Below are 13,546 nucleotides of genomic sequence, written 5' to 3'. Positions count from 1 at the left end.
TTGATACTTGACAACACTCTTTTGACAGTTGATTTTTTAATTATGTATAATAATAATCTATTGACCTTGATAAAATATGTAGTAGGTACTCAATGCACTGAAGTCTGATATATTTTATTAAATAGCAGATGCGAACAATTTAGATAGTACCTTTGATAAGTACATACTTTAAAATAATGCAAAGAATATTTCAAGTGAGTTCCTTATGAAATTTATAACCTTCACTTTTTAAATTTTAATTAGAACTAATGTTGTTAAAAGATATAGCTTGAACAAATACATTTCATTTATTTTTTTAGAGAATAAGACCTCATTTAGGTCTTAGAAGAAATGTTAGTTCAAGTAACAATTATCTTATTATTAAAGAAGAGAATGGCACAAGAGAGATTACTCTAAATCATGAAAAAACAAGGTATGTCATTGTTATATGAATAGTTAGAAAAAGGAATGATTAAGATCAATTATATTTGGTATTACACCAGTGTCAAGCTAAATTTACATTTGCCTCAAAAAAACTAACAGATAAAAATGAAAACATATTTTGGTAACACAGAAACTCTCTTTCACTTGACATGATGTCCAACATCATTAAAGCAGTGAATCTCAATAAAGAGGACATCTCTCTCAGGGCAATAATTTTATCTGCAAATGGAAATATTTTTTCTGCTGGACATAATCTTAAGGAGCTTGTAAGTGTTATTTTATACAACTTAATAATCCTAAGCTCAAATATATTGCTATTCAAAACTAGATTAGGAAATAGTTTAACATTTCTAAAAATAATAATGTTACAGCAAGAATCTACAGGCATCAGTCAACACAAATTGGTCTTCAGTAAAGCATCTGAACTAATGAAATCAATTATTCAAAGTCCTGTACCAGTTATTGCGAAGGTAAATTATGAATTAATATGAGTTCAGTTTCATAATTTATAACTCTTTCTATAAATAGATAATGTACTTATTTAATAATATAAGATTATTTATAGCAAGATAAAGAGTATACATATTGAAACATTACTCAACAGAAGGATCTGAAGGACAGACCTTAAGGTTTATCTATCTCTAATTTTATAGGAAAATAGACAGCTTTATCTTATTATTCCAAAGAATATATATTAAACAGGTCAATGGATTTGCTGCTGCTGCAGGCTGCCAATTAGTAGCTACTTGTGATATGATTATATGCTCTGAAACGAGTAAATTCTCAACGCCTGGGTATGTATGTGTTTGTTTTAGACTGAATCAATTTTGCTGATAGTTAGCATGTCATATAATTATTTCAGAGCAAATTTTGGTGTATTCTGTTCAACACCTGGTATCGCAATTGGTAGAAGTATGCCAAAATCAAAAGCTATGTATATGTTATTAACTGGTTGGTACAAAACAAATTCATTTGAGCTAATTTATAAATTTCTACAATAAGTAGTTATGTTATTTTTTTCTAGGTGAACCAATAACTGCACAAGAAGCCTATGAAAGTGGACTAGTCACCAAAGTTGTACCAACCCAAGATCTAGATTCAGAAGTAAATAATGTTATCGAAAAAATAAAACACAAAAGCCGTAGTGTGATATCAATCGGCAAAGAATTTTACTATAAGCAGATGGATATGGGTCTATTTGATGCTTATAAATTTGGTGAGGATATAATGGTTCAAACTATTAACTCAAATGATGGACAGGAAGGAATAAGGAGTTTTGTTGAGAAGCGAAAAGCTGTGTGGGGTCATAAATAAGGGGTTTATAAATTAAAATGCATTTATATTTACACCTATATTTATTTATAATATAATAAACCGTTGATGTATTTTCAAAGCAGGACATAAAAGAAGCTGTCACTTCTCGTTTAGCCAAAACATAGGTATCCATTATATACACACTTGAAGATTACATCTAAAGCAGTTACCTGACTATATCTAAAATAATATATGAAAATTGCAAAATACTTAAACACCGACTTGTGAACAAACCATCAAAATCTAATGTGCTACACTGTGCTTGTAAAACAAATGGTTATTGTCAGAATAATAGCATATACTTGTCTATAAAATATTAAATTATTTAAATTACGGTACACAAAGGAGATGTAATGAAAACTGTACTAGAAAAAAATATTGTTAATGAACCTAAGTACTATAAGCCAAATGACAATAATTCTTACTAATATACTTAAGCTTTGATGTTTCAAACTGAGGGTTTAAAAGGGTTTCCAAAATTTTTGACAAAAATCAAGATACTTGTGCAATTTATATCTTAACAATAAAAATAATGTGGTTTTTAAACTAAGAGTAATGATTCTTTTAAAAACATTGATATACAAAAAACCCAAGATGCACAGTATCGAATAAAAGTAACGCTCGAAAGTGTCCCGAAACACTATTTCTGTCCCTTTCTATAACAGTATATGTTACAAGCATATATTATTGCAAAATCAACCTTACGCGAATTATTTAAAGTTGTTATTACAACGCAGTGTATACGTACTTAAAGCAATAAAATTTTACGACCGACCGTGGTCGGTAGGACAAGGTATTGAGTGGAGTCGAACATGACTTTTTTATTTACAACTATTTAACATAATTTTAAATTTATCCGACTTTTCGGGTGCTTTACAGCGTGCGTGGTCACGGTGACTAAAGACAAAAGGTGTTGGATGTTAAATAGTTGTAAATTTATAATAATACATAACTTTAATCCGGTTAAAAAGATTTTTCTTTAAATTATTTTTTATTTTTATTGGCTACCTCCTGACCTACACTTTATATAGCGTAAATATATTTGTCAAAAACTACACACAAAAAAGTTCAAAAGTACATAAATTTATTTATAAAAAAAACACAAATAAATAACATTGACTCCACTTATTAGACGACTATTTGAAATTAGCGCACAATTTAGAATGTTGCGCTCATTTTTTGAGGACGTTTTTTAGACGTTGATTGTGCATCTTGGGTTTTTTATATATCAATGTTTAGAAATCAACTTTTCAGATTTTGCTTAACCTTTTAAAGCAAATAATTTATTTTAGTGGGTTTTAATTCAATATTGGTATTAACTAATTTTAGTATGGTAAAATAGATTTTTTAATTTTGTTGCTGGCTCTAGTCATCTTAATTGTTTATTTTATAAACCAGTAATTTAACTAAATATTTTAAATTTGAATAGCAGGATCATTAAAAATTGTAAAATATTACAATAAAACTGCATATTAATAATATAATAAGTTATGAAATAAATTTTTACTGATAATAGGTTACATACACAAAAGCCTCACAAACTCACAGACATTGAATAATATATCTTTAGTATAAAATGCATGAAAAGTTGAATAAATCAGAACCTTACATTACTATAAATATATAGGTATATAATTAAATTACATACAAATTTAGTCTTTCAAGTACTAGTTAGACCATGATACAATAAAAGAATACACAGAATGAACTTACAATGTGTAAATTAGTTAAATATCAAGATTGGTTCAACCTAATTATATAAAATTAACATTAAGCACTCAATAATTTAGATGATAGTTATTAATTCAAATAATTTTATAAGATTTAAATAAAAAAAGTCAGTAGTATTTTCTTAATATGGCATACCTTTTATTATATCATGAATTTGACAACATTCACAGTATGAAAAATGTCCAGCCTTGTGGGAATGTAAGGTTTTCCCCTCCCACTTCAACTTTGGCCTCACTTCTTTGCCAGTTCATTGGAGAGCCAATCTAGACCTTCATAGAGACCTTGCCCTTGGGTTGCACATGTAGCTTGGATATACCACTGTAAAGAAATTTAAATGAAAAACGACGTAATCTCTTTTACTACTTGTGGGAGTTTTTATACACTCAAGACCATATTAGCTCATGCAAAAACTAGCAAATCATATTTTTAACATACACATTTAGTTAACTTGTATTATTCTGCATCTCACTGCAATTACGAATCCACAAATTTATTATTTATATCATTAATATAATATGAAGCATACTATTATGAAGGAGTAATATAGAGTTGAATAATAAAAAAGAAGCAAATAACATCCAATTGCATGAGACCACTTACACGCCGGTTCCTTAAATTATTAAGATTTAAAGCATTTGTAAGTTCTGCTGCTGTCATCGCATTTGGCATGTCTTGCTTATTAGCAAATACCAATATAACGGCGTCTCTTAGCTCATCTTCTTTTAACTAGAAACATAAAATTATATAATTAAAAGTGTGTTAATATGGAATTACGGAATGTAATATGAAGAAGAATGATAAAAGATGATGCAAAACTAACCATGTTGGCTAGTTCATTCTCAGCCTCTTGTATCCGTTTTGTATCACTTGAATCAACAACGAATATAAGTCCTTGTGTATTTTGGTAATAATGACGCCATAAAGGACGGATCTTGTCTTGGCCACCAACATCCCAAACCGTGAAACTAATGTTCTTGTATTCGACGGTCTCAACATTAAAGCCGATTGTCGGTATTGTAGTCACAATCTCTCCGAGCTTTAATTTATATAGAATGGTAGTTTTGCCAGCGGCATCAAGACCGACTGAAACCAGAAAACAAAAGGTACAGAAACATTGTCAAAAGATAATAGCCAGTAAAAAATCTACTACGTAATCTAGTGACTAGTCTAAACAAGGTGCCATCATGTCACACTGCGCTTACCCATTAGAATCCGCATTTGCTTTTTGCCGAAGAGCCTCGTAAAAACACTCGATATTGTTAAACCCATGATGACGTACTTAATACTTTACAGTTTACACTGCTATATTTATACTAATAAACTATGAATCACAATGGGTAATATTCAGCCGAAGAAGAAACACCAACACTTATCAACAAACGTCAAATTTTGATTCGTCAACCAGAGCAACGTCAAGCTCTCGGAGTTCGTCCAAAAACCGTTTTTATCCATAGATACGCCTCATGGGCTTTACCAATTATGACTACTTTTACTAATATATTTCTTCCACGCGAAGAAATGTCCCAATGATTTTAATTTTATATTTAAGTTTATTTAAAGAAATATGAAGACGGAGCTACAAACAGATAATATTGAAACGATAATTATCGATTCGTTTGTCTTTATTTTGACAATCGAAGTGTCTATGATATCCACATCGGACCAATAAGAAATCAGTTGCCCATTGTCAATGTCTTGTTAGTGTTATCATGGGTCGTCATAGAAACGTTTTGAAAAACTTTTGATTTTAATTTTTTTGGCCGGAACAGGCATGGAGATTATTGATGGTAAGTTATATTTAATTATATTGTGATATTTACATATTTCTACTAATTAACACGCACATATTTCATCTAAACGTAGCCCAAAAAATTAAACATGTTTGCAAGGATCTCTCCTAGTGGATTACTTACGTTTTTCTAAAAAATATTCTCTGAATATTTCGGTTTTCCATCAGAAATTTATTATTTAATTTATACCTGGTACCTCGTTAAATTGTTATCTATTTGTAATTTATTTTGCGTGTTGATATGAAATAAAAATATGTAGATATCTTAAAAAAATAATAATTATTTCTGTGATTTTATATAAAAATACTAAGTTACTGTAAGGCAATTTTATTTAATGAAGGTGTAATAATTTAATTGTATACTTTTATTAGTGCGGCAGACATTTCAATATTAAATAGGTATTTGTCAACAAAGTCGGCGTCAAAGTTACATCGATACCGTAATCGTGAGCTGTAGAAACACCTCATTAACAACAAATACCAAGTCAAGTTTCCTTACTGGGTTTACTTAGGTAGACCTAAATACAATATACCTAGTACTTTAGCTCCCGTTTTATAGCGATTTCTATAAACTTGGACATACCTATGCAATAGCGCGCAATTGGCAATATTACGTCATATCTCGAGACCCACACCTAAATGTATGTTGAACAAAGCATAATTCATTACCATTTAGCAGGTACCTTGAATTAAATCTACACCATACATGTTGACTGGCAGACATCGTATTTTATATCGTAAGAACTAAGCTAGCGGTACGCCATCCGCGATAAAATAGGTATTACCTAAGCTTTCAGGTTTCCCTTTTGAATTTGTGTTCCATGGTTTAAGCCGGAAACTTATCCTTACTTCCGGAATCGTACACCATGCGAAACTTTGAAGTAATTTGCTTATATTTTTGTATACTTGTATAACAAAAAGCATTAACACTAGATTAGCATTTTCGCACTGTCATCATCGCCTCATCAATCAATAACTCGAGAAAATTTATGTTTTCGCTTTTTCACGTTGTATTTTCTATTATGACGATCTTCATAAGTACTTAGTATGATTACTTATTGACGATCCTAGACTACTGCTACTATTGTTTGAATCAAACTACATATAATCAATTGCCGGTATCCAAATATTGCTTTGAAATAAGATAATAAAATAAATTTATTATTATGAAATATGTTTACTTGTTTATTTTAACAAGCTTTTAATGGTATGGTGGAACCATAAACAAGCCACTTTTGGTGTCTACCAGGACGTTGAATAAATTCACAACTTATTTACTGAGACTATATACCATTAGAGGACCCGACAAACGTGGTCTTGTTCACAAAACTTAAAACATCTAAATATATATCTAAACCTTTATCGAATCCACTTGAACACACAAAAAATATTCATAAAAATCTGAGTAGGCGTTCAGGAGTTTAATCACACACGTACAGCTAAATATAATTTAAAATATTTTAACATAAATTGAAAGTTACTTTTAGTTAGCTTTTAAGGAAGGTTTATCATTCATGTACGTACCTACGTAATACATGTTTTATAAATATTTTAACACCGCTCCGACTATGGACTTTCAGTTGCCCACTCAGATAGTTTTGAATGAACCTCTTCTGGAGGTCATTGAACGATCATCGGAGTCAATTAATCCGTGACGAATATTGGCGAAACATAAAATGCAGCGACTATCGTATTCAAAGAACTTTTAGGTTCACATAACCTCTCTTTGTATGTTAAAATTATTTTTTTAAGTTTCGTACCGTATTTATACTTTGAAATCTTATTATCGCATGTTTTGTTTTAATAGAGGGAATTTTTAGCTTAGTTCATGTTAATTGATTCCATGGACACTCGCAATGCTCTGGATCTAGCTTTGTCGGTCTTTAAATAATTGGTAGGTACGCTCTTTTTTTGGAGGATTCGAATTGGTTCGAATATAATATATAACTGTCGTATTTATTGGTTATATTTTAAGCAATATTGTGTGACCAGAAATGTTTACATAAAATCGTTGATTTTTTTTCTGATATTGGACGTATATAGGTTTAGACATAGTCATTTTTTATGATGATTTGCTATTTTAAAAGAGTACCGAGAGTTTTTTTACGCCGGCTTTTTCGCTCGGCCTACACCCTCTGTATTCTTTGCCGATGAGTAGGGATGTCTACCGATTCAAATTTAATGACGTGGAATAAGTGATACCTGTATCTTACCATAAAAAACAATTAATTTCAATTGATAGTGAAATTTTAGGCATATTTTATCTCATCGCAGCCTCACAAACCATAAAAAAATAATTTAAATTTATCTTGATTAGCAATTGAGATTCGCGTGTCGTCTCTTGGCCTCGTTTTCTATTAGGACAGTTCATTGACTCATTCCATGACGTCATTATGCAAGAATATCGCAACTTCTGTTGCACAAGGTGAAAGAGAAATTATTGGTTATTTGAATGTCTTCAATGGTATGTTAACTAATCCGATTTGCATGAACTGCACACTCGTAAATGTTATCTTCAAACAGTATAAACAGAAGCCCCTTAATAGTGACTTCAGTATAACCTATAGTCTGTAGTGTCGGCCTAGTGGCTTCAGGGTGCGACTCTCATCACTAAGGTCGCAGGGTGATCTCTAGCTGTCCACCAATGGACTTCCTATCTGATGTGAATTAAAAATTTACGAACTTGATCTATATTTATCAATAATTTAGCATTCTCGCTACGCGATAATCTCTCATGCAACGTCATTTAACTTCTAGAGCGGCGTTGTAATGCAAGTGAGACACCCAAATTCACGAGAATTTTGAATGGTAAGGATTTAAAGATAAATTTAAAAAATGTGTGACGTCACATCAGGTTATGAAAATGTGACTACCTGTGACAAGGACGGGGGGAGGGATTCAAAAGTCCTAAAATTCGTGTGACGTACTTTATGGATGGCCCCTAATTATTTTATTTTACTAGGGTAGGCTGTTCATGGCAATTAATTGTTAATACACACATTTGGTTTTGTAATTTTTATAAAAGCTGTTGGCTACCTAATTAAAAATAAATAAAATATATAAATAAAAATTCAGAGCCCCTATACTAACAGGTAAATTCAGTACGAAAAATGTCATAAACGTGTAGGATTTTAGTTATGCTTTTGTCTCAACTCTGAATCATCAGGACTCATAGTTCGCGCTAAGTCTTGTTTTTGATATCACCTTTTCCTACAGAGTCAATACATAAGTTTATATTTACACAGAAGCAAAAATTTTCAATTTATCTAATACTAAAATCTCGTTAAATTAAAAATAAAAACATAGGTACTGGTGCATTTTATACCACGCCCTAATTCTGGAGCAGAAATGTTACCATTGCACAATACAGTATATTATTAGCCAATGCTAATCAATAACCATAATTTCTCTATCCATATCTAACGAGGCATGTTACATTTCAATTATGAGTTATTAATAATGATATTTTATTATAAACTCAAACTCAAAATATCTTTGAACGTCCAAAAAGAAGTTAAATTGTAAATTTACATTTACTACCAGTTCGCTAGTCAAGGGCGTAGAGCGGGCAAGAAGAACTGGCAAGAAACTTTCCGCCTATACGACTCATTTGACATTTTATACTACCTATTGACAAAATACTACATTTATTTACGCGAGTATTTAAAATATCAAAGAAAATACATATTGTATTATTATCAGAATTGTATTTAGTTATGTTAAAATTTTAAGCAATAGCAAACTCATCAACTCTAAAATATCATTTGATTAAAGTGTATTTTATTTTATAACATTCACTTACTTTACTATTAATGACAGCATTCGTTACGATTTCACTAACTGGACGTAATATTACAAGAAAGAGTACTTTTTAAAGATCTCATATACTCAACCAATAATGATCAAGATTAGTTCTGCTGTTTGAACGTGAAAGCGTATGATATTTCTAAAACTTGAATACCGTTACCCCCCCAATGTGGTTTGGGGCAAACAGATTTCTGTCCTGACATATCAACCTATGCCTACTAAGGGCGGTTTCAGACTAGCGTATTTTTCTGCGCGTATAAGGTCCAGCATACGCGCTAAAAAACCGGATGCGCGTAAACAGGCGCGTTCGCTCGAACCGGTAGTGGCGTCGTCAGTATCAACATGGATTCTGACGAAGACACATTGCTATTTGCGTTTCTTATTCGCCGTCCACTGAAAAGACGAATCAGATGCTGGGTGTCATCGATGGTTGCATCAAGAAAGAGAACCGGTCACTTTAATACACTCTACCCAGAACTGCGAACTTATACGAGCTTAGACGCACGTCAACGCTCGCATGAGTTGCGCGTGTGCATAAGGCGCGCCTATACGTGCCTACATGCCCTATCAAAGACGAGCTTTAACGCGCGTAAAAACGCTAGTCTGAACAGCCCTAATCTAAAACATTTTTTGCCCGGAATAGATAGTTTTCTAATGTAGGATCCAAGTGAATCATTCATTGCAGAAGTGGAATTAAAAGGCAAGCAACATTTTGAAAAAAGTTAAAAAAAAGTACTTATAAAAATAAACAATATCTAAAATTAGTTGTAGTATCATAAAAAGATTGTCCACTTTAAGTATCGATCACTTAAGTATCTCCAGACCTAACTCACCCAGATAATAAATCTTACTACTCTTTTATCGCCCCAGTTCAAATGGTTTTTTTTAACGAACAGGTCGCAAAGCTATTTAAATGATATATAATGAATATTTTAATAGTAGTCAATCAAAATGGTCCATTGTTAGGTCACGTATGAATAGAAAATATTGATGTTAAAATTTGCAGTCCAGTTTATTAAAACACCAACGTGTGCGATACACCATAACATTGCTCTCGTGTATATATCGAATTACACCTTCGTTAGACCACAGTGAAAAGAACACACATACATTACATACGTCATTAGCGTACGCCGAAAATAGAGGCAGGTATAGAAATATTATTCTACGATTCAACTTTTTAAAGTTAAATAAAACAAAAAAAAGTGCGTGCGTACAAAGTACACGTGTCAGAAGTGAAACTTATTTGGCAAACTAAGTCTTGTTCATATTTATACAAATCTAAAACTTTAGATTTCCGAGACTTAGAGGGAGGGAAAAAGGAAGATACGTTAGGAATTTAATGCATTTAATTATCATTAAAATATTAAGTGTCGAAAATTAATACAAATTTTAAATTTATTTCTTCGCTAATAAAAACACGTGGCATTTTAATTTACAATTTGTCTTTTGAGATTTTAATAAATTATTTTGCATAGATTATAAAATATTAATATTTCATAAATTCTCTTTACGAAATATTAATTTTAAAAATAGAATTTCTATAAGGTAATTCGCCCTTCTCACTCTCTCCCAATCGGTCTCAATCGCTCTCCCTTTTCTTCGTGACGCTAATATTATTATTATTACCATCCGTAAAAAATTTACCTTCATGCGCCTAAAGAAGATTCACTTAAAAACTTTTAAGCTTTATCAAATATCGCCTGTTCATTGTAAGATGTCTCAAATCCACGTATAAGCTCAGCGAAGAGCAAGTAGAAAATTAATACGTTATTAAAAGTGACCAAAAACAAAATAACTATACCCAATTAAATTAAAAGCTCATTCGGTCGATTCTATGAACTTTACACAAACTTAATGCTACCTAAATGCATCTCTTCAGTAACTTAGCAAATAATTAACTAGCTGCCTTCGCGAACTACATTTCGCATTTTTTTTATGAAAGTGATTTTTTCAGTTTTTTGTGTAATTTTTCTCTCCAAAAACATGAGAGTTCCAGGAGAAAATTCAATAAAAATAACTCGAATTTGTCCGGACGTTTTCGAGGATTCCGCTTATTATATTATGCGATTCATTTTTATTTAAATAGAAGAGCGGACTTTCTAGTTATTCAATCCTTGTATAAAGAAGGAAGGGAAGGTTTAATTAGCCTCTAAAAAGCTTGGTGTGCAAGGCGAGGCGGTACTTCACTCCAGGCCACCGCTTGCAACTGTAGTACTGTTCTCACCTATGGGCAGGAGCTCCCCAGCTCCTTCTTGACCGTATTCAACCAAGAGCGAATTGTCAACGACCAGTCACAAAAAAAAAACAATTCGGTCCAGTATTGGAGCATATTAATACCAAACCATAAAATCTTTTCCCTATAATATTAGTGTAGATATCATTTATTGCTTGGTAACTTACCTTTATAAGAAATTTAAAATATATAAACAGCTGATTAATCAAAGCTGTTCCCACGATGATGATACAAAATTGCGAGAATTTATATTGCATTAGCGAAGTTATTTTCTATATACTTTAATGGCACTTGATCATAAGTTCGTTTCTCCCGAATGTAATGAACTTTCATACTTCAGGAATAAAACGATAGTTGTGTAGGCATAGATAGTAAACGTTAGAATAAGACGCTAACTATGCCTTGTTTCCCGACGTGGGGCCCACGCCCTACAACAACCTACAAGTGAACAATTCAATTATTCACATAATAGTTATATATGTAGAATATAGATGGGGGGGGACGGACATAAGAGTTTTAGAAAGGCAGGTAGGTCATGGCAAAAAAAGGTTAGAAATCACTGCCTTAGACAATGAAAACAAAACAATACTACTTTTAATTGGGTTATTGTAGAGAAATGTAAAAGTCTTATTCGTTAAGGCTTTTATGTATAATAAAAATAATAATAATATTATTAAATATATCAAGAAAAACCCGCAAATTTTGTAGAAATTTTCGTCCATAAAAAAAACCCGCTTCACTTGGCTTAGGCCCGTGTGGAACAGTGTTTCATTATGAATCGATCCTGAACTGAAGTTACAAATATAATAATAGGTACTATGTAATAATAATAATACAACAAAATGTTTGTGACAAAATTGATCTAACGCTAGTCCCCATTCTAGGAAGCCCCTGTGTTGTGGGTAACTAGATTACAATTATTCCGTGGTACATGGTGCATTTTTAAATTTAAAAAAAAAACTCAGTGGCGCTACAACCTCTTTAGGTCAGGGCCTCAGATTTCTGAATCTGTTTCATGATCATTTTTAAATCTAATAATAATAATAATAATAATAATCTTGATTTCTTCTCTCACATATACATACAAGGTTATTATGATTAAACTAAGATAATAACATTAGGAAGTGTGATAGGCAAGTAGGTGATCAGCCTCCTGTGCCTGACACACACCTTCGACTTTTTGGGTCTAAGACATGTCGGTTTCCTCACGATGTTTTCTTTCACCGTTCGAGCGAATGTTAAATGCGTACATAGAAATAAAAGTCCATTGGTGCACTGCCGGGGATCGAACCTACGACCTCAGGGATGAGAGTCACACGCTGAAGCCACTAGGCCAACACTGCTCTGCATTTTTATATATATTAATAAAAAGTAGTCTGAGTATAATTTATAATCAAACAATAGTCGTATAAGACCTTAAGCATGTGTCGATGTATAGGAATGGGTGTGTGTGCGTGCCTTTGGAAACTTTACAATGTGATAAAATTAATAAAATATCAGAAGAAATAAAACAATACTAAATACATATTAGGAAGATCGAGTGGTTTCCGTACTAAAAGTGGATTGAAGCTTCAATTGTCTAGTTTCAAAAACGCTTAAAGGTGACACCAATTATATAATAATTACAGTGTTATTTTATTCTTTTGTATACGTCTTTCGTGGGATTTTATTACGGAAATACTTATGTAAGGTGTTTGTTCGAAATTTAAATGTCGCGGCGAATTGTTACGTTAATTACAGTTAATTAATGTAACCGACATTTTAATGACCCTCTTTTTACGTAGAGTATTAATAGTTAATAGACAACTATTAATATTAATTTTCTACAATATAGCATAGATGCTAGCAGGGGAATAGTTTTATTGTAATTACACGCTTATAGAGAACGCTTTAATTGTCTAATACTTCCACAGACTAGAACCCTTTGAGTCTCTCTGTATCTGTTGTCATTGGTAATTTTTTAAGCAAGGATGTAATAAGAGTTCTTTTGACACTTTTTGATTTCTGTGTATTGGGTTGGAACTATGACACCTGTATGTCAAAATAGAATACGTTTTTGACATACGTGAGACTTGACTCTAACCGTATAAAATAAATAAGAAAGCTTTTATTTCGTATAAGCTTATTTTCTTTACAATAAATTTAAAAAAAAATTAAGTTCGTTTGCCGATCCCGACGAAGGCCTTCTCCAGACTCCCACTTCTCTTTCTCGCTCTACCGTCGACAAAACCTTGCCTACAACCAGT

At 31.9% G+C, this 13,546-nt stretch overlaps 3 protein-coding genes across 3 annotated transcripts in view; 2 read left to right on the top strand and 1 right to left on the bottom strand.

Moving 5' to 3' along the window:
- Positions 1-42: 42 nt before the first annotated feature.
- LOC125060695 (enoyl-CoA hydratase domain-containing protein 3, mitochondrial) lies at positions 43-1,769 on the top strand. The gene is made up of 7 exons (XM_047665698.1): positions 43-194; positions 300-412; positions 554-689; positions 795-893; positions 1,126-1,217; positions 1,286-1,374; positions 1,448-1,769. Exons 1-7 carry the CDS (start codon positions 177-179, stop codon positions 1,735-1,737), a joined length of 837 nt encoding a protein of 278 aa, XP_047521654.1. The 5' UTR covers positions 43-176; the 3' UTR covers positions 1,738-1,769.
- Positions 1,770-3,582: 1,813 nt separating this feature from the next.
- On the bottom strand, positions 3,583-4,860 carry LOC125060696 (ADP-ribosylation factor 2). The gene is made up of 4 exons (XM_047665699.1): positions 4,671-4,860; positions 4,289-4,551; positions 4,069-4,194; positions 3,583-3,786 (listed from the first exon to the last, which is right to left on the bottom strand). Exons 1-4 carry the CDS (start codon positions 4,735-4,737, stop codon positions 3,700-3,702), a joined length of 543 nt encoding a protein of 180 aa, XP_047521655.1. The 5' UTR covers positions 4,738-4,860; the 3' UTR covers positions 3,583-3,699.
- Positions 4,861-5,133: 273 nt separating this feature from the next.
- The window catches only part of LOC125060691 (putative uncharacterized protein DDB_G0277255), a 50,831-nt gene continuing 42,418 nt past the window's right edge, over positions 5,134-13,546 (top strand). Inside the window, exon 1 of the mRNA XM_047665693.1 lies at positions 5,134-5,255. Coding sequence (XP_047521649.1) covers positions 5,240-5,255 — 16 coding nt within the window. The 5' untranslated portion in view covers positions 5,134-5,239. The remainder of the gene's footprint in view (positions 5,256-13,546) is intronic.

Source organism: Pieris napi, chromosome 22 (genome assembly GCF_905475465.1).
Source record: "Pieris napi chromosome 22, ilPieNapi1.2, whole genome shotgun sequence".
Lineage (NCBI taxonomy): Eukaryota > Metazoa > Arthropoda > Insecta > Lepidoptera > Pieridae > Pieris > Pieris napi.
The sequence above is the reverse complement of the archived record's forward strand: the minus strand, read 5'-3'. Positions and strand labels throughout refer to the sequence as shown.

Bases quoted from the DNA above. Each gene is read 5' to 3' on its own strand.
- LOC125060695 (XM_047665698.1), top strand. The intron at 413-553 runs GTATGTCATTGT...TTGGTAACACAG, and splicing joins CTAAATCATGAAAAAACAAG to AAACTCTCTTTCACTTGACA. The intron at 894-1,125 runs GTAAATTATGAA...TATATTAAACAG, and splicing joins CTGTACCAGTTATTGCGAAG to GTCAATGGATTTGCTGCTGC.
- LOC125060696 (XM_047665699.1), bottom strand. From the start codon at position 4,737: ATGGGTTTAACAATATCGAGTGTTTTTACGAGGCTCTTCGGCAAAAAG. The intron at 4,552-4,670 runs GTAAGCGCAGTG...TTCTGGTTTCAG, and splicing joins GCAAATGCGGATTCTAATGG to TCGGTCTTGATGCCGCTGGC. The intron at 4,195-4,288 runs GTTAGTTTTGCA...TTATGTTTCTAG, and splicing joins AGAATGAACTAGCCAACATG to TTAAAAGAAGATGAGCTAAG.